The 19246-nt window shown below is 40.4% G+C and overlaps 1 protein-coding gene across 4 annotated transcripts in view; it reads right to left on the bottom strand.

The window, feature by feature from the left end:
- The window catches only part of ERCC6L2 (ERCC excision repair 6 like 2), a 95588-nt gene that overhangs the window by 3069 nt on the left and 73273 nt on the right, over positions 1-19246 (bottom strand). For 3 of the 4 annotated variants that reach the window (XM_019555044.1, XM_019555046.1, XM_019555045.1), the window contains one exon: positions 5736-5941. In XM_019555044.1, coding sequence (XP_019410589.1) covers positions 5736-5941 — 206 coding nt within the window. Of the gene's footprint in view, positions 1-5513; positions 5627-5735; positions 5942-19246 lie in introns of those variants that run through there. The other variant, XM_019555047.1, reaches the window with a different exon arrangement.

The following is a 19246-nucleotide window of genomic DNA, read 5'->3' as shown; positions in this document are numbered from 1 at the left end:
GAGTAATTCATCCTAAACTGCTACCTGATCCAATGGAAAATTTGGATAAAAGATTTTAATCAAAAGAGAACATCCACACAGCCAAACAAAAACAACTACAAAATACTTATTTTAAGTATATGGTAAAGTTTCAATACACACTGGGTGCGTCTACATGAGACTATGTTGCTGCAGCTCATTGCAACAGTGATGTACCATTGGCAGGCACAAACTGTGATGCCTACACTACTGCACAACAGAGCACTGCTACTGCACAGTAGGGTCGGAAACAACCCACGTGCCACCAGGACGGTGCAGCAGGAAACTGCTTTAGTAAGTACTAAATGATTGCGCAGTAACAACTGCGCAGTTGGGTGCGTATGTAGATGCACCCACTGACTGTCAAGACCTAAAACTTCTTGTTTAGATATCCTTTTAAAACTAAAGTTAAATCAGAACACTGTGAATTGCATTGTGAATGCATCCCCCCTCTCAGGACCGCTGGGAGATTATCCATTTCATGTAGGGTGCAGATAACGTTAAAGACTGCTTTTCTGGGGGTGGGGGTGGGGGTGGGTCAATGCTACAATCAACTGACTTTGAAGCAAAACCTTAAGGTGAAAATTCTATTAGTCAACTTCTGACACTTTAGCCACTCAGGGTAGAATTCAATTTCCCTTTGCATGTCTGACTGACAGTTTTCTAGCTAACTGGCCGTCTCTGGCCCCTGTCTTGTGCTTTGGATACATAAGCACAGTTTGGATACATAAGCACAGTTCTCTGCAGATATACTATACATGCAGACTAGGGACAGACATTACACATAAACCAGCTTAAGTGATCAGAAACTGGTTTAAGCCTGTAACAGAACAGATGTTCAGTGAACATAAACCAGTTTGAAAATGGCTGAAACCAGTTTGAGATAAACCTGGTTGAATATAGTATCAGAGTTAACCGATTTGGCTTAAACCAGTTTATGCAATGTCTGCCCCAGACCCCTTGCTGGTTTAAGATAAACCAGACACCCGCAGCACCCAACATGCTGTCTGGGCTGGGCAGGGCTCTCTGTTCCACATCGGGGCTGGCCCCTCCCCTCTGCATCTGCCTAGTTTCTCCATGCTAAGAAGGGATTATTCCCCCCACCTCTCTGCTTTAGCAGACACTTCTGGATTAGCCAGCAGACCACATGCTGGCTACAGGTGCTGTGGGAGAGACAAAGGCAGACTGGCTTTTTGGAGCTAATCAACAGGTAGCTTAATGTCCTTCCTTGGAAACTTTGAGAAGAGCTGTTTGCTCCCCTCCCTCCCCCTCATCACTCTCTGTTAAGCAAAAATTTCCCCCTCCCCTCTGCCTTTGTCTGTGTATTAGCCAGCAGACCACATGCTGGGTCTGTGCTGAATCAACAGAGGGCTGGCAATGTCTCTCTGTTGTTTTCTTAATGGGGCAATAAACAATGAGATAAGAGTGATAAACACTGTTATCAGCTCCCCACTCCCTCCCCCCAGCTTGCTTGCCTGTCAGTTTGCTGCAGACAGTATACAGAAGCAGGGAGGGAGAGTGAAAAGCTCTGTATCATCAACAAATGCATGTACTGCACCCCTGCTTCCCACCCTTGCCTCAGAGTGCTAGCCTAGGGCTGCAGGCTGGCAACACCCCCACTCTTTGAGCAGCGAGTGGGGAAAAACCTGGGACTGAAGGCAGGGAGGGGGCTCACACCCCACCCTAATCAGAGCCCTGCTGGGGCCTGTCCACACCCCCCTCAGTTCAGCTCTGTAGAAGGGCCGGGAGGGCTGCTCTAGTGCCCCCTGGCTTCCAGCCTGAGCTACCGCAGGCATGTGCCTGAATTTCCTCAGTCCAGACAGCTTGTCTGTATGGTTGGAAACCGGTTCAGCCTAGCCAGGTTAGACTAACCTGCAATGGTTGAATCAATTCAGGCTCAGGCTTTTTGAATGTCTGTTCTTAGCCGTATAGTGTATATAGTTACATACATGTGGAAGTACCATAAAAAATGAAGGGGGAGTGTTAGAGAGGTGGAGAAGGACCCTCCCATGTACAGATTCTAGAAGCTGAAGGGTTAGGACACTCATGCAGAACTGGGAGACTTGGGTTCTAGACCTTTGTCACCCACAGGAAGTTTGAACCTGTGTCTCAGAGTGCAGAAACAAATGGTGCACAAATAGAGGGAAAATAGCAAATAAACATCTATATCCTTTGTTGCACCACATCAGTGGCTATGACAAAAAGTAGTGTAAGACAGTGTTTCTTTGTTGAGGTGGTCATCTATTTGACTGTGGGAGGAGTGCAGGCAACCTGGAGCTGCCCACACTCTTCAGCCACCAAGGGACAGGTGTTCAGGGGGTTTGAGTGACCCAATCCTGCTCAACCAAGAAATTCCCAGACAGGATTGAGCCTCTTAGGCCCTGGAGCACCTGCGTGGCATTCCCTGCTTGCAGACGCAGAGAGCTGAGGGCACCCGTGGGTCCAGGACAAAGCCACCCCCTACTTGATCTGCAGGATTTGGCTGGAACCAGTTCAGCAGTGGTGTGATTGGGATGGAGGAATTTTGTGCCCTACCCCAAATATGCCTTGCATGTCCCTCCAATCCCAATTGCACCATCATTTTAACATCTGTCAGGGTCTCTCAAGTATTGGTCTTTCATCAGAAATGAACTCCTAAAGTTTTTGTTCATTAATACAGTTAAATTTTAGTCTATTTCTGGTACCGCAGTACTTCAACACCTGATAGCCCGTCCTTCTACAAATCTCGCTGCCAGACGGGTACAATCATTTTTTATACTCTCTACCCTATTTACTATTTCATCTTTAGACTGTTCCTCAGGCTCTGTATACTGCAAAAGCTGCTATGCTAATTTCCTTAAGTCAGGCCTGGAAAATGCTACAAATAAAACAGAACTAAATATTCAATACTGATACTGCAGTATGATTCTAGGCAAGTGCAAAAATAAAGCCAGAGTGCCATCATTCTGAATAATCATTAAAACCAAGGCATTTGAAGCACTTCACATGCCTTTGAAGTGCTTCAAAGAGCAAGTAGACAGACATACATGCTCTCTGAAGGGCTCCAAAAATGACAACTCAAACAGCATCCATTAGAAAGTACTTCCAAATGATTCTTTGTATACCTCACAGAGACTGAAGTACTCTGGCAGGGGTTGTATGTCTGTCTGTGGCTCCAGCGTTTCAACATGGAGTAGAATTTGAAGTGCCTGAAATGTTACATCTGTCTAGGACCTCAGGTCACTTCAGTAGTTATTCACGCTGAAGTTAAGAGTTCCCTGATGTTTTAAACAATGGCTAAGTTTATCAGTAAGCTAGGCTTACTATTAAACCTCAGTAAAAAAAAAAACAACTACAAAAAACACTTGCACACTACACAACACTTTCTAATGCACTAAACTATGCGAGTCTCACAGCTGAGCTTCTGGCTACCCATATATAACTCGTTGCCATTCAAATCACTTTGGGATAACTTTAAAAGGTTCAGATCTACAAACATTTAAAATGTACATAATCAAACACTGATTGCTCCAGATTGTGCCTCTAGTCCCAAACATACCGATGTTCAGTTTTAACTAGAGATTTCCTGCAAAATTCAACTGGCTTAGTAATAAAGGCCTACATGCAAACAAGAGGCCTGTTTTTATCCCTGGCCTCTCCATGTTAGGCCTCTATTACATCAAAGCCTAGCAGTTTCTGCATTTAGCTGCAGCATCTCAAATATCCCGTCTACAAACACCTGCTTTCTTCCTGAGGATTATTCACTTTAAACTTCATTAGAATGCTCAGTCACAGAATTCAGGAGCTTGTTAAAATACAGGGGCTAACAAGAGGCTCCCGCTCTCATTTCACATGAAAAAAGATTATTTTATTAATCATGTCTGAAACCATGTAAGGCAGAGGTTCTCAAACTGTGGTCCACAGACCACCACTGGTCCGCGAGCTCCATTCAGGTGGTCCGCAGAAAGGCTGAGGAACAAGTGAGAATATCTGTACTTGTACGGTAAGACTACTGATATTAAAATATGAGCTGCGTGCTTTGATTTGTAGAACAAAAAAAAGTTTATTAATGGTCTGCTGAGACCCTCAGCAATTTTCAAGTTGTCTGTGGGGAAAAAAGTTTCAGAACCACTGATATAAGGCTTTGAAATTAGTTTTTAAGAGTATAAATAGTTCAGGACTATGAAGGCTTGACACTGACATCTTATTTTACCCCACATAAGGTACTACTATCCAGGAAGATTCAAAAAAGCTTCCTTTTTCTTGACAAAACAAGTGACCTAAACTATAATCTTACAGTTCTCTCCTTCGGATAGAAAACTCTTATAAGTTGTTCTCTAAAGATTCCAGCATTTTCCTGCTAGCCTATGTAAAGTGAAATTGCTCCTTATAGTTCATTTTTGCCCTCTAAAAAGCATTTTGCCATGATTAACAACCCACACGGTACACAAAGTACCCAATTAATACTTTTAGAGAAGAAAAGGATTAAAAATGCTGTCTTAAATGTATACTTTAACTTCCAAGTGCTATATATACACAGCACTTTTTCCATGTAACTTAAACTTACCTGATAGTTAAGTTATATTAAAAATCAACAGTACAAAGCTACAGAATAGATAAGCAAATTGAACTGGCTCAGTTTCAAGCTATTCTGGAAAGAGTGTATAGTAATTTATGCCAACATTCCAATATCAGATCAGCACAACATATATTTTAACCACAACACAGATAATTTACCCAGTTGTTAATGTGGATCGTCATCCAGTCTTTTGTTCAAAAAGAACTTAACTGCCAGCACTTTAAATATCCAAAGCCATGCATCTGTTTATACATATTCCTCTATGCATCGGCCTTTCACCTTTCCAAATGTCAACTCTCCAGATTTCAGTGTTTGCAGAATTTTACTGCATGACTTCTTTCAAGTAGAAGGCAGCAGGATTGTTATGTCCCCCTCTATTTGGTAACACTACTTGGTATTAGTGCTATTTTTTAAAAAGCCTGTATGGTCTTGCTTCAGCTGATTTTACAAAGTCACTCTCTCAGCATCTTGACTGGCTAGAAAAAATTTCTTCGTTTCTGTGCCTGTGTAATACCTAACTATTGTAACAGAACTTTCTCTTCTGCTGTTCTTGTCGCCTGGAACAATGTACCACTATCTCTAGACTACTGGAATTTAAGCGCTTTTATTGTTGTAACAACCAGTAGTGAAAATCAGGGAGCAAGAAAGAATAGGTAAGTTGGTCTTTTTTCCCCACAGCCTCGAGAAAAAGCAGTAGAGGGGAAATATGTTTTAGAAAATAATGAGCCCTACACTCAAAAAAAAAGTCGAGTTCTCTATACAATCTTTCAGCTGTAAGTGATGAGAAGTAGCCAGTCTAAAGTCCAACCTGCAACATTTCTCATTTTTATACAATTTAATACTAGCTTGTAGTTCTGTGTAGGGCACATATACACCATGAATCCTGGTGTGATAATATCTGTAGCTATGTAAAACATGTCATACTGATTCAACATGCTGAAACAATTTGTGGGTTCATTTAAGTTCATTAATCAATTCTAATACTCTGTGTATAATGTGAGCTAAATTCTTCTCTTGTCATAGGAAGCCACCAGTATTTCATGTTTATGCCTGAAGTTTATGACAAAAGGAAAAATTAATTTAATTGCCTGAAGAAAAACTCTTTGAAACCTGAGGATTCTTACTTCAGTCTTGCCACTCCCCTCGCCCAGCAACTCACCTGCGGATTCCTGTCGGGGTCTTTCCAATCAAGAAGGTGGTTGAACCTACTCTGTGTAGCTTTTTCTTTTTCTGAATGATGGGATGTGTAATACAGAGGTGAAACTGCTTGTCAGCCATCTGTTGCCTTCTCTGCTGCCCTCTCTCAGTGCTCTTCTTCACCGATGTGGCTTCTTTTGGATTTTCTTCTGGGCTTTCTTCATCTTCCTAACAGAAACACAAGAGAGAAAAACACCAAACCTTTCTTTTGTATTTCAAAGAACAGATTTACTCTGTCATGGTTCAGCAGCTCAGTTAGTATTACTCTGTTTTCTTTCATAATGTGCCTCTGAATATGTTACACACCTTGTTTCTGAAAGGCAGAATGAAGGAAAAAAGATCTTTCTCTGAAAATACTGGCCAGGAGCTGTAAGTAACCAAGTAGCAGCTTCTGCAGAAAGCTTCTGCTTGGGGAGGACAGGGCAGGCGGTGAGAGTAAGTGTCCACAGCCAGCAAGCTAGGAAATCCAGCATGCCCCTTGTCCTGCTCCCTGAGCAGCATTACTTATGCTTTCCCCTAGTAGAGGCAAAAATGACTATTACTATATTCCCTTGCTTATACTACACACCCCCAATTTCCAGCAGCCAAATTTTGAAAAAAAAAGGTGCACTTCTTTATCACCCTTAGTCATGGTTCAGCGATTAAAACAGTCACTTGGGACTCAAGAGACCACGGATCAATTCCCCATTTTGTTATAAAACTTTGCGTGCAATTCTCAACAAGTCAATTTATCTTTCTGTGCCTCCTGCCCCCATCCTTAAAACAGGGAAAACAAAGGAGTATTGGTCTTTCATCAGAAATGAACTCCTGAAGTTTTTTTCATTAATACAGTTAAATTTTAGTCTATTTCTGGTACTGCAGTACTTCAACACCTGATAGCCCGTCCTTCTACAAATCTCGCTGCCAGACGGGTACAATCTGTTGTAGCATACATTATTTAAAAGATTGGGAGGTTCTCAGATACTACAGGATTAGGGCCCAAATACATTAGCTTAGCACTATAGGGCTCCCTAAACTCAGTTACATCATCCAGACCCTAGAGCAATGTAAAAACAAAATATTCCACATATGAATAGGTTATTGTCTCAATAAATACATCACTCCTTTCTTGCCTCATTTAGCACTTACACAAACCATCTGTATTCACATTTAGTTTCTTAGTAGTGCGTTTGTGTTCTATATGTTACACGCCCCCCATGCCTTATGCAGAATTCTCAATTACTTTAGACCAAAAAGCAAGAAAACTTTTCACACACACAACAGTTTATGAAGTACAGATGCTTGATATATAATATTTAATTCCCCCCCATCATCTTCTGTGAACACTGCTTTCAGTTGAAGTGTTTTAAAAAACTGCACTCACAGGTTGCATCCAGACGAGTGCAGACGTTTGGTTCCACAGGGACAACTAGCAGCGAGACACCTTGGGCTGCTACTAGTTGTCCCTAGGGAATGCCCATGCCATGCGCCCTGTGGTGCACGGCAGTTTACCTCAGGTGCGGCAGGAGAGGCTGGGGCCAGCAACTGTGCTGGCTCCAATAGCCTTACCTAAAGCCCTAGGGTCAGGGAATCTGCAGCCATGTCACTTCTGTAGCTTGGTGACTGGCCAGGCAGCTGAAGTGTGGCTCCAGCCGGCCAGGCTCTGGTTTTGGGTGGTGCACATGTGACGTCCTGCTTTTTTTCTGGGGGTTTTTGACCTCTATCTCCAGTTGTCATAACCACCACTCCCTCCATGCTGCAAGGTTGCGGCCCAGGAAATGCCTGAATGCGCAGTGTGCGGCACCGCAGACCCGCCTGAGCCAAACAAGACCACTTCAACTTTATAGCTGCTAGCATATTCTACAGGTGACAGCCAATAGATAAAAATGCCACTGCTAAAGGAAGTATAGGTGTAGCTCTGTTGGTCTAAGGACACAGGCAAACAAGATCCTTCGGGGGAATCTTTTTTGGGTGAATTTTTTCCAGCTATTTAAGTTGGTCTAATACAGGGACGGGCAATTATTTTGGGTGGACGGCCACTTACTGAGTTTTGTCAAGCCATCGAGGCCACATGACAGGCAGCCAGGGGCAGATAAATATTAATTTTCTAAATTTTTTAGGGGCCCCACGGGCCGGATAGAATGGCTTGGTGGCCCACGGGACGCATTTTGCACCCCCCCATCTAATAAAAGATATCAGATTCACCCAAAGAACCTTGACTGCTAAAGGAAGCAACTCAAAAAATATAAAGAAAGTTAAGGCTGATAGTTCAGCTATAATCCTGCTATCTTGCTTCCATATTTTGATAGCTTTATGTGAACAAATACTATTACTAATAGGACACTTCCCAACAACCTTAATGCATACCTGAAAGGGAATAATAATAAGGCTGCACATTAAATATTATGTTAACAGAGATCATACTGAAGAAGAGTAGGTGTACAAAGTGGTCTGATTCCTATGGACATGAGATTAAGTAAGGTTATAACTGAAATAGTCACCCAACATTTTAGTTACTCTACAACAATATATTTTGTAAATTTAACTAATTATGCATCAGCATAGCCAATTTCCTAAACAGATCCTTTCACTCTATTTAGGTATTTAGGCTAATCCGTCATAAAATCTCTTAATTTATATTTTTGAATAGTCCCCTCCCGAAGTACAGTGCAGGGGATCTTGGGAAATTACATTTTAATAATTGAGTAGTGTACTTGGAGAATACAGTAGCAGTGGAAAAAGAAGTGAAGGGACCAATCAGAAATGAACACTGGGATTTAAATATTTATGGGAAAAAGTAGAAACATCAACTTTCCAGTCATGCCATGAACTCCCTCCTGTTGTTGAACAGATAAAAAAAAAAATCAAAAAGCACAGTTAACATGCTAATCTGCCACTTCAGTATTTCTCCTATTCAATTTCTGTTTCATCAGGTCCATTTCTTGATTTCAGTGGGCTGTTCACAAAGTTTGCAGATCGTGAGATCTTGTATCTGTTCTCAATACATTACCATGGCAAGTAACCCCTCAAATAACAGAGAGAGGGAGACTGTAACAGTAAAGATAAATTAAAATATCAAAAAATACAAATCTGTACTTTGGTAAGATTAATGCACAACTCCAAACATTAATGTTGCACTGCAATCTTACACAGACTACACAAAAACTGAAGTCAAGACTTTGATAAGTCGAAAGGCCTCTAGCTGCGAACAGGAATTTAATGAGTAAGGCCTGGTTTAAATCACGGGCCCAGCTCACTAATATCATGGCCTGATCATGGCAGGGGCCCATTTTCACATTCAGATAATGGTGCCCCACCCCCCCAGCATCTTTCCCAGCTGCTCTCACTGCCACAACCTGGGCCCTTGTGCCGCAAGGGGATGAAAGGGAAGGGGCGGGAGGGGCTCTGCATAAACCAGAACAGCCACAGCTCAGCAGGCTGCCACATGGACTTTTAAGGGCAAAGGTCAAGCGTGAAGATCTCCCTTTGGCTCTGACATAGTACAGAGGCAAGGGAGGGAGCAAGGGAAAAAATGGTGAAACCTTCTCAGGGGCTCCAGCCTGTTTGGGAGGAGGCAGCTGCAGAAGACTCCAGGAGACCCCAGGAGCGATAAGCCCCCAGCCCTGCCTGCTGCAGATGCACAGAGAGAGGCAGTCATGTCCGAGAGCAAACCTGCAGATGAGCACCCGCACACTGTGGAGGCCCGCGCCAATGCCCCTCCACACAATGCAGGAGCCGCTGCCCCGCTCCTTCCACAGTACGTTGCAGCTGCTGCCCAGTCCAGAGGCTGTGTGTGGGGGCGCTGCCCAGGGGCAGACCTCTTCCCACCCCATTCCATGGCACCAGCTTCTCCCCTTCCTGCTGCTTGGAGCACACTCAAGTCACATTCTTTGTGAAAATCACTTAATTCTGTGGTTTTCAAGAAAAACGTGAAATCACAATGTACACCAGGTCCTTCTAATGAGATTCGCAGACTGAAACTTATTAGCAAATATTATACATTTTATTCTTAAAATAATATTTTATAAATATCCTATTCAATTTGTGAATTAAGAAAGATTGTTTCTGTATTATATATGGGTATAATAGAATTTTACCTTACAAATTAGTAACCAAATGTTAATAGAAATGAGAATGATGGCTTATTCTGATGGGCTGTATTCTGAAATATCTGTAGCATAAGACTGCACTGTGATAATGACCTGTATTGGCTATACTTTGTCTCAGGGAATCAAGTCATAAAAAACTTTCATCATTTAACTAATGTTACTCTAGATAGTGTAGAGCAATGAGGGCCAATCTTTTTGGCAGGACTACCAGAAATTACCCTCCTACTCTCCAACTCAGTGCTCTTTTCCTGACCTATTTGCCACTGTTCTGCGTTCCCCCCACTCCCAATTTGCTGTTTGCCATGTACTCAGGCTGCCCATACCATTTGTGGCACTCATGCCAAAGGTAGGCCACCACTGCTGTACAGCATGTTAGTGTTTTCCCTAAAAGTATTTAAAAAACAATGAAAATCCAGCCATTCACCTCTTTCTTTAAAAACACTGAAGTATGAGACAGCAATGCTTTGGTTTACACATCTGTTTAAACATAAAAGATTAAAAACCGTTTTTTTTTGGTTTTGGGAAAAAGCCAAATGTTGTAAATGTACTGAGAGTCATAAACTTGCTTGTCTTTGCAAAGAACCAGAATTACTGTAAAAACATACTGCTCATTGTAAATAAACTCTTAGAAATAGCATCTATAATTCTAAGAGGACAAAGACTTCTAAGTGTGTTTACAGAAGTTTGTTAACAAACTCTTTTTTTTTGCCCATATTAACTGGTTTAGAGCTTATGTCTGGAAGTAGGAAAACTACTATAAACAGAATTTCCCTGAAGAGCTAATGCTAGTGAAAGCCTAAAGCAGTGGTTCGAAACCTTTTTAGACTTGAGACACACCTTGATGAAGCCAAGGCACCCCTCAGCAAACTCAAAGAACCCCTTGGAAAAAGGCATGCTCTTAGTTTTCATTTGATTTTTGACTACAAAAAGATAACAAAGCAGTTTCTTCTGTCGCAAAGTCAAATAGACCATAACAGGTTAGAATGCTTTTAGCACCATAGATTCCTATTTGAAATCTCTGTGTTTGTCTTACGAATCATGTTTGCACACTTAAGACTGATAACACTGCATGGCACCCCATGGCACCCCTGAAAGGCTCTCAAATCACTCCAGGCCTAAGGCACTACCGAAAGAAACGATGCATTATCTTTGACTCTCACAATTCAGATTTATGGAAAAAAAAGTCAATTGGTTAAACAAACCACTACAACTTACACTTGCACACAACTACTGGCATACTTTGAACATTTTCACAAAATATAAACTTTGTCAAATTCTAATCCAAGCGCAAACTCGAACATCTAAGACCTTTCAAAAAATTACCAACATGGGAACTTTGTACAAGAACAGAGGTTTAGAGCAGCTTTCCTTGATATTTCCCCTCCATGTTCTCTTAAGAATTGGACCAAAGTCTGTTGACCTAAATGAATCTTTGATTAGGGTCTAAAATAAAAAAGTAGTTCCTAAAGGTAGTTCTACATAGAGGTAAGTAAAAAAAAAAAAAAAAAAAAAAAAAATACTCCATGCATCATTTCAGTGAATTCTAAAAATTCTCTGACCATTTTTTACTTTCATGAATCATTTTTCCACGCAGTTAAAGGATTGAAGTCAAAGTAACTGAAAACTTATTGGAACATTTTGAACAAAGTATAACTTTACTCCCATGCCCACATAGCAGTTTTTCAGCCACTTATGTGGAATTTTTGGCACTTACACACAGTTTACAATCCTACCGAGTAAGTGCAGGAGGTTATGTAATGGCAAGGCAGGGTCTATATGTGCTTTTGCTGGGCAAGCACTAGTCACAAAATCCTACTCAGCAGTAGTCCAAGAACAGGGGAGCCTCACAGGCTTTAACCCAAATAACTACGCAACTAAGGTTAATTCTTTTTCTTAGGATTGTGATTTCAACCACTACCTAGATATAAAACAACGTAGTAATCCATTTTCTCCCAATGTATTTTTAAAGACATATTTAGAATTTTTAAACACAGATGTTAGTAAGTGACATATGCTGAAATGCAACCCATGACATAATATGGAAACACACCCACCCTTCAAATTTTGGCCAATCATTATATCTTCATAAAGAGATATGATATTTCTATGTCAAACTCCAAACCCCAAGCACTATATATCACATTTTCAAATTAAATATCTTAAATTAATTTATTTTGTATTGCTCAACCACTTTTCAAAAAAAAGTCACTGAGGTGCAAAACTGACAGGATTCCGATGGGTCAGTGAGTCTGGTTTATTTTTAGAGAAAGTAATGTGTATTTGCAGTGCATGGGACCATGTTAAGAAATCCTTCTTCTCAATAAGAAAGACATGTCAGTTTTAATTGCATAGCTGATAGCAGGTTTATTGGTCTTCTAACAAATTCACCGCACCTATTCCAAATAATCGGAAAGCCTACAATTTATTCTTACTCTTCACTCTTATTCTCCCTTCCAAACAATGTATTTGAAACAAGGTCTAGTTATTGGCAAAGTTTTTCCTTGTATCCAAAGCAAAGTGTTATTTACTTGCAAATGACACTTATTATTTGATTCAATTGAGAGCATATGTCAGTTTTCCCCTCTACCAGAGGAAAATCTAGGCTAATGAGTAAACATTAATTGTTTTTTTAAGAACCTTATAAATGATGGGTCCAATGCGACACATGAAGGTCTTTCAGTACTAATCAATGACTTTGCAAATGATAATATTCACTTAATTAAGTAAATTATATATGGTGGAAAGGATAAAGATTAAGGCTAAGAAACTATGAAAAGCTGCTGCAAGCATCATAAAGTGGAACTGGGGAAACCCCAGCTCAAAGTGGAAAAAGGAGTAGATGGAAATGTCATCAGACCATCTTCCATTTGTTTCTCTGTCTCTCTGCTGTGACTGCACAATTGCACTAACTGTAAAGGAAAACTTCCTTTATTGTGCATAAGGAAAGAAGGTGGATATTATCCAATTTGTGCATGGGGAGGGAATAGTATTTTTAAGTACGTAGCAACCTTTAGGCTGTTACTGATCAAAAATATCTCAAGAAAGTGTTTATTTTTACCTCCTCAAATTTCATTTACTTTACACAATTTTCAAAATGAATATGCAACCACCATTTCTATCTTCCTGGTTACAAACGATACTTTTCTCCATTTATTCTTCATTTTTTTGTGATGCCTTTTCTTCTCAAAATCATAGGCAAGATATTGGTGTTTGGAAAAAGTATGTTTACTTTGCATTTGCTTTCTTCAGGTCATAGTCCAAAGTTACATGAAGGCAATAGTCAAGAGTTCAACAAAATAGGCAGCATCTTCATATTTCAAGTGCGATCTGCACTCTACTACTACATCTATAGATACTTTCAGGAGTAAGAAGGTGAGAAGACACAACCTAATAATAAAGTACAAGATACATGTTTTGCAATTTAAGTGTAAAGCTAAATGTGCTGTGTCTCTTCAGTCCTGAAACTCAGAAATCTCTGCAATATGTGATCAACTAAATGATCTCTGATTGCATAGCATTTTGAACTTTTTAAAAGTAAGAACAAACCTACAATAATTATTTTCAATGACCCATGTCTGCCTCTAAAGGAAAACTCACTTTCACATCCTTACTCTCTGCAAATGACACTACTGACCTCCAAACAGGACTGGCTTTACATGTTATTCAGGTAACATTTGTAGGATGCCATTCAGCTCTCTCCTTACCCATGATAGAGTTGTCGGGCTATCTTAATCTGGTGAACTCCCTTTTTGCCTGAGAGACTCCACTGTTTTTGGTCTCCTCTCCTGAGTGCATAGGGAAACCAGGAGAATCCCAAATTCAGTTTTTCCAATACAAAAATGAGTACAAAAATCACTGCTGCAGCCTGTAGTTGCTACAGTAAAAAGACCTTATAAAAAGTGAATGGGAGCCTGTATTTGGCTTTTCTAGCTAGTTCCTAATCGTGAAACAATTCTTTATGCCACCTCCCTAAAGGACTTGAATTTTCTTTAAAAATATAATTTCCCCCATTCTGGGCACTTCCACATAATTGTACCCAAGGTTCATCCTCCATCCCTTGTTGAATCCCATCTGATTAACATGGACCATGCCTTCAATCTATCCAGGACATTCTGGATCCTAAGCCCTACCCCTTCAAGTGTCTGCAACTCCACCCAACTTGGTGTCATCTGCAAATTTGCTAAACGTGCCCTCAATCCCATTGTCCAAGTCATTAATGAAGATATTAAATAATACCAGACACATGACTTACCCCTGGCAAACCCTACTTTATACCTTCTCCAAACTAGACATTGAGCCATTGATGACTACTCACCGAGTATCATAGTCCAACCAATTATTTTACAGTACTTTTGCCTAGTCTGTATTTTCCCTGGCTTGTTAACGAGACTGTTGTAAGAGACGGAGTTAAAAGAACTGCTGAAGTCAAGGTGCATCACATCCACTGCTTTCCGCCCATCTACAGAGCTTGTCACCCTATCAAAGAAGGAAATCAGGTTGGTCAGGCATGACTTGCTCTTGGTGAATCCATGCCGACTGTTCCTGATCACTTTGTTTTTCTCTAGGTGCTTCAAAACAGACTTGTTGATCCATGATCTTTCCAAACATAGAGGTCAGGCTGACTGGTCTGTAGTTTCCCAGATCCTCCTTCTTCGCCTTCATAAAATAGGTACTATATTTGTCCTTTTCCAGTTATCTGGGACCTCATCCAACCTCCATAAGTTCTTAAAAAGGATAGCCAATGATTCCAAAATTACATTAGCTAATTCCCTCAGTACCCTCAGGTACATCCTGTCCTGCCCTGCCTACTTGAAAACATCTAGCTTGTCTAAGTAATCCCTAACCTGATCTGTCATTACTCTAAGCTGTTTGTCTTTTTCCTCATCTTGGCTGACAGCTGCACTTCCAATCTGGTTGCCCCTGCTTATGAAGACTAAAGTAAAAAAGGCGTTAAACTTCAGCCTTCCCTTCACTGTCCGTAATTAGATTGCCTTCCACATTTCGTAAGAAATGTATGGTTTCTCTGTTCTTCCTCTTACTTTTGACATACTTGTAGAATCCCCTTTTTATTGCCTTTTATGCCCCCAGCTAACTGCATCTCAAATCATGCCCTCGTCTTCCTAATTTTCTCCTTGCCTGCCCCTGTAAAGGGATTCTTTTTTGAGTTTCAACTCATTAAAGAGATTGCTGTCTAGCCAGGCTGGTCTCCTGTTGTAACTTCCATTCTTCCACTTCATTGGAATAACTTGCTCTTGTGCCCTTAAGAGGGTTTCTTTAAAGTCCAGCTAGCTCTCCTGAACGATTTTTCCCTTCAGAATTTCCTCCTAGGGGATCCTACCCACCAGGTCCCTGAATTTGTTCAAGTCAGCTTTCCTGAAGTCTGGTATCCTTCATCTGTCACTCCCTTTCTCTCCTTCCCTTTGGATCTTGAAGTCTTATCATGGACACTACCACACAAGCTACCTTCCACCTTCACATTCTCAACCAATTCCTCCCTGTTTGTGAGAAATATGTAGGGAAGAGCTTGTCCCCTAGTTGGCCTATCATCTGTATCAAAAAGTTATTCCCAAAACACTCCATGAACTTGCTAGACTGCTTATGCACTGCTGTGTTGCTCTCCCAACAAAATGTCCCAATAATTAAAGTCCACCATGAGAACCAGGAGGAGCTGCATAGCTCAGTTGGTAGGGTGACTGACTGAGGACTGGAAGGACCTGGGCTTGATCCCAGGTGAGAGCAGTGGGTTTCCACTCATTGTTTCTACTTCCAGTGTGGCCCCGAAGCTTACCCACTCTCCTATCCAATGGGCAGCTAGGGGTAAATGACAGCCAGAGATGACAACATCACTTCCTCATGCCAGGGTTAAAGAAATGGTGTATCCCTGCTTTCACTACCCCAAAGGTCCTCAACGGCCTGGAAACAGGACACCTAGAAACGAGAACCAGATCCTGCAATTTGGAAGCTTCCTAGTTTGGTGGCTTATAGCAGACACGCACTGTGACATCCCCCTTGCTGTTTTCTTCTAACATTTACCAAGAGGTTTTCGAAAGGCCTACCTTCCACTTTGAACTGCACCTCCAAACACATGTACATCACCTTATATATAAGTCAACACCTTAAACTTCTCCAAGAGGAAATTAATCCCTCTGAAACATCAAATCTTTTACATTGCTTCATTCTATAGACATCTTTTTGCAATCAACAGGACAACTCATAGAAGTAACTGCTCGAGAGAAATGTTTTCAACCTGGTGACACAGTTAACATTTCATAAAATCAAACAGATCAATCACCAGAAGTTTACTGCTTTAACATCCCCATGTATATTTAAAGCAAGGATAGCCCTCACAGAACTCAAAGATGAAAAGACACACAGAACTAAATTTGTTTCCAAGTAATTACTTTGATTTGCTATTTAACAGAAATAAAACATATGCGCCAGGTCCTCAGGTTTATTCCAGCCCCTTTGTGATATAAGCAATTCCAAATCTATCCCGAGCTGCTGAGGATTCCTCAGAAAGAATGACTGTCTTTATGTCATCACCTCTTGACCCAAAGTAAAACATATCTGATAAAAATCGTCTGTGCAGTGTATGAGTGTGCAGTGCTCTGTTGCTCAGCTACTACAACAGCCTGTTGGGAGGATTTATCAGCTGGCGCACATGTAAGCATTCCACAGGTCTACCTTGTGCTGCAGCAAATCACAGCCTCTAGCTGTGACACAGTCTATGAAGATAGTAACAGTTACCTCTGCCATTTTCCATGTGGGTGGAAAAACGATTAGTGAAGAAGAACTAAAAAGCAAATTAGTATGTTCTGTGGTGTGAAAACTTCTGAAATCCCCAGCTTTATTTGGTAATAACTTCAGTAAAAATCACTAAGAACAAGAAGTGCATGTACAGCTCTGGTTTAGGGTCATATGCTGCAGTTTTAGCTCTAACTTCTTAGATGACCACCGCCAAATTGTCATGTGATTCTATCAACAACTACATATGGTATCAGCTTGTGTTCACAAATATTCCTTTGATTTTCACCAGATCAGCTTATGCAAGAAAAAACATTTATGTACCTTTTATTTCTATCAGGTAAAAAAAAATCATTATACCTTAAACAGACATATCTGTAACAGTCCAACACAATTTGTACCCACTACAGTGAGGAAACATTTGCTACCAAGAACAAGTAATTTGGGCTCCTCCAGAAGAGACTGAAGTTCTCAACAGAGTGCTACACAGTTCCTCTTTTTCCTCCCTTTCTGTGCATCTTTCAAGCTTGTCTTTTCTAATGTGTTCAACCTCATACTGATACCCCACTCCTGAAAGTCTGTTCTTTTGCTTGAGACTACAGTGCTAATAAGTTACACATTGGCAGGTCAGTCAAGGACAGATCTCTCTGTTCTATATTAGCATCTGCCTCTCATTGTCTCTTCCCTAAGCAGACACGTCCAAGGCTAGCAGCAAATTTCTTTTTTCCCTCTTCCCCTGGCTAATACTATGAACTCATTCAAAAGAGACATAACTTTATTACATCTGGAAAGCTGATCATAAAATCAACAGTCATCAAACAGAGGACCATTAGCCAGTCTTAAAACTTAGGTCTATTGTAACTGCTTGTTCCATTAGAGGCTAGGGGAGCCTCATACATGCCTTCAAACTCCCCTCCCACTTATATTAAATAGCACCAGAACAACTTCTGACCACGTTTTACAATATTTCATATGCAGTATTTTAAGACATGCTTAAAGGGTTAATTTCATAATATACCAAAACAGTAAACTTAAATGAAACAACATTACCAGACCAATCATTTGGGAACAATTATTTTGAAACACAATAGCACTCACTATCCTGGAAGAACAGGATAATGGAATGCTACCTCCCAAAAGTCTGGTCATTGTAAACAACTATCTTTGCCTGCTGAATCCAAAATCTATATAAATACATTGTGACCAAGGCTAACATAGCTAACAGAAATCCTTTGTTTAAGTAATCTACAAAATGTCAATGTAATACAAATACGATAAAAAGCAGTTCTTAATAACACAACTTTTGTATTTACAGTATTCTGAACAGCACTTAAACCTGCATTGGGTATACAAAGGGCACGTTTTTTCCTAGGCTGACAGCATGCTTAGTTCTCTCATTTACACCAAACTGCAATAACATAAAGAGGGGTTTACCATTAATCCAGGTTTTACTACAAAGCATCCCGTTATTTCCCTGTCAAACACTGGCAAGAGTGCCAAGTGTCTGTCATCCAATTCAGGGGATTAAGTCTTCTTTTATAGTGTGATTCTTGTACCAATTTATAAAAATACAGATATAGTTTCTTAGAGCTGGTCACAGTCTATATTTTGGCCTGGATTCATGCCGCAGAGGTTGAATATGACAGCTGGCAGGAAGCTGAGGGGAGAATACATCCTCCCCCTTTTCAGTCACCACATTTCAGTTGCCATAGTGATTAATCCTCAATTGAATGGCTGTCTTTGTACATTTCTTTTCAGTAAAACTTTAAGTAAACTTAAGTTGAAAACATGCAGTTGACTGAAAAAAAAAAGGCTCCACATAACCAACAGGTACAGTACGAGTTCTATGACTAATACTTTTCCATATATTAAAAGGGTAAATTAGCTCTAATGTAAGATATTATCAGTTTTTCAAAATATGTAAGTGCGTCCTGCCCCCCTTTTATGATTATTTAGGGAAGTATATTTTTTTTCCCATCTTCAAACTCTCTCTCCCAACCCTGCTTAAAAAAAAGGGTCCCTTCAGAAAATGCACTCAAAAACAGCTTTAAAGGAACCTAAAGAAAAGCCAGACTTCTGTACTTCTGAATTTTCTGTAAACTGTTTCACATAGGTTGTTTTTGCCAGTTAACACAGACATTAATTAGGGCCATAATTAAGGAATCTAGGCATTCAGTTCAGAATAGATTTGAAACAGTAGAAGAGGATGTTTTATCCTGGCTCTGGGAGACTTGGTATTTCTTATGTTAAACTAAGAAAAAGTTCACATAAGAGTGCAAGTTATCCAAAAAACAAAGACAAGTAATAGAAATAAAACGTAAGCCAGGCTTCTTTGGCCTTTTATCACCATAGCTATAAAAGAATTAAAAAATGCAAACTGAAAATATTCAGTGGACCAATATTCAACTATGAAGTGAGCACCTGTATTTTTTCCCCATACTATTCATCTCTCCCTAGGAAGAATGTTTAACAGCTTGGCTGTGTTATGGGACTAGCTGTCTTGACTATTTTTCTTTTTCTTTAGCAAGACAAAAACATGGACAGTTCTATCTAGGTTCTTCACCTCTTCTTGAGTCTACATTTGTACTGAATGAACATTTATTTTAGAATACTCCTTAGGCACCCTTTGAATACTATTTCC

Source organism: Crocodylus porosus, unplaced genomic scaffold (genome assembly GCF_001723895.1).
Source record: "Crocodylus porosus isolate Cpor-Errol unplaced genomic scaffold, CroPor_comp1, whole genome shotgun sequence".
Classification (NCBI taxonomy): Eukaryota; Metazoa; Chordata; order Crocodylia; family Crocodylidae; genus Crocodylus; species Crocodylus porosus.
This window is presented reverse-complemented; position numbering and strand designations above follow the sequence as displayed.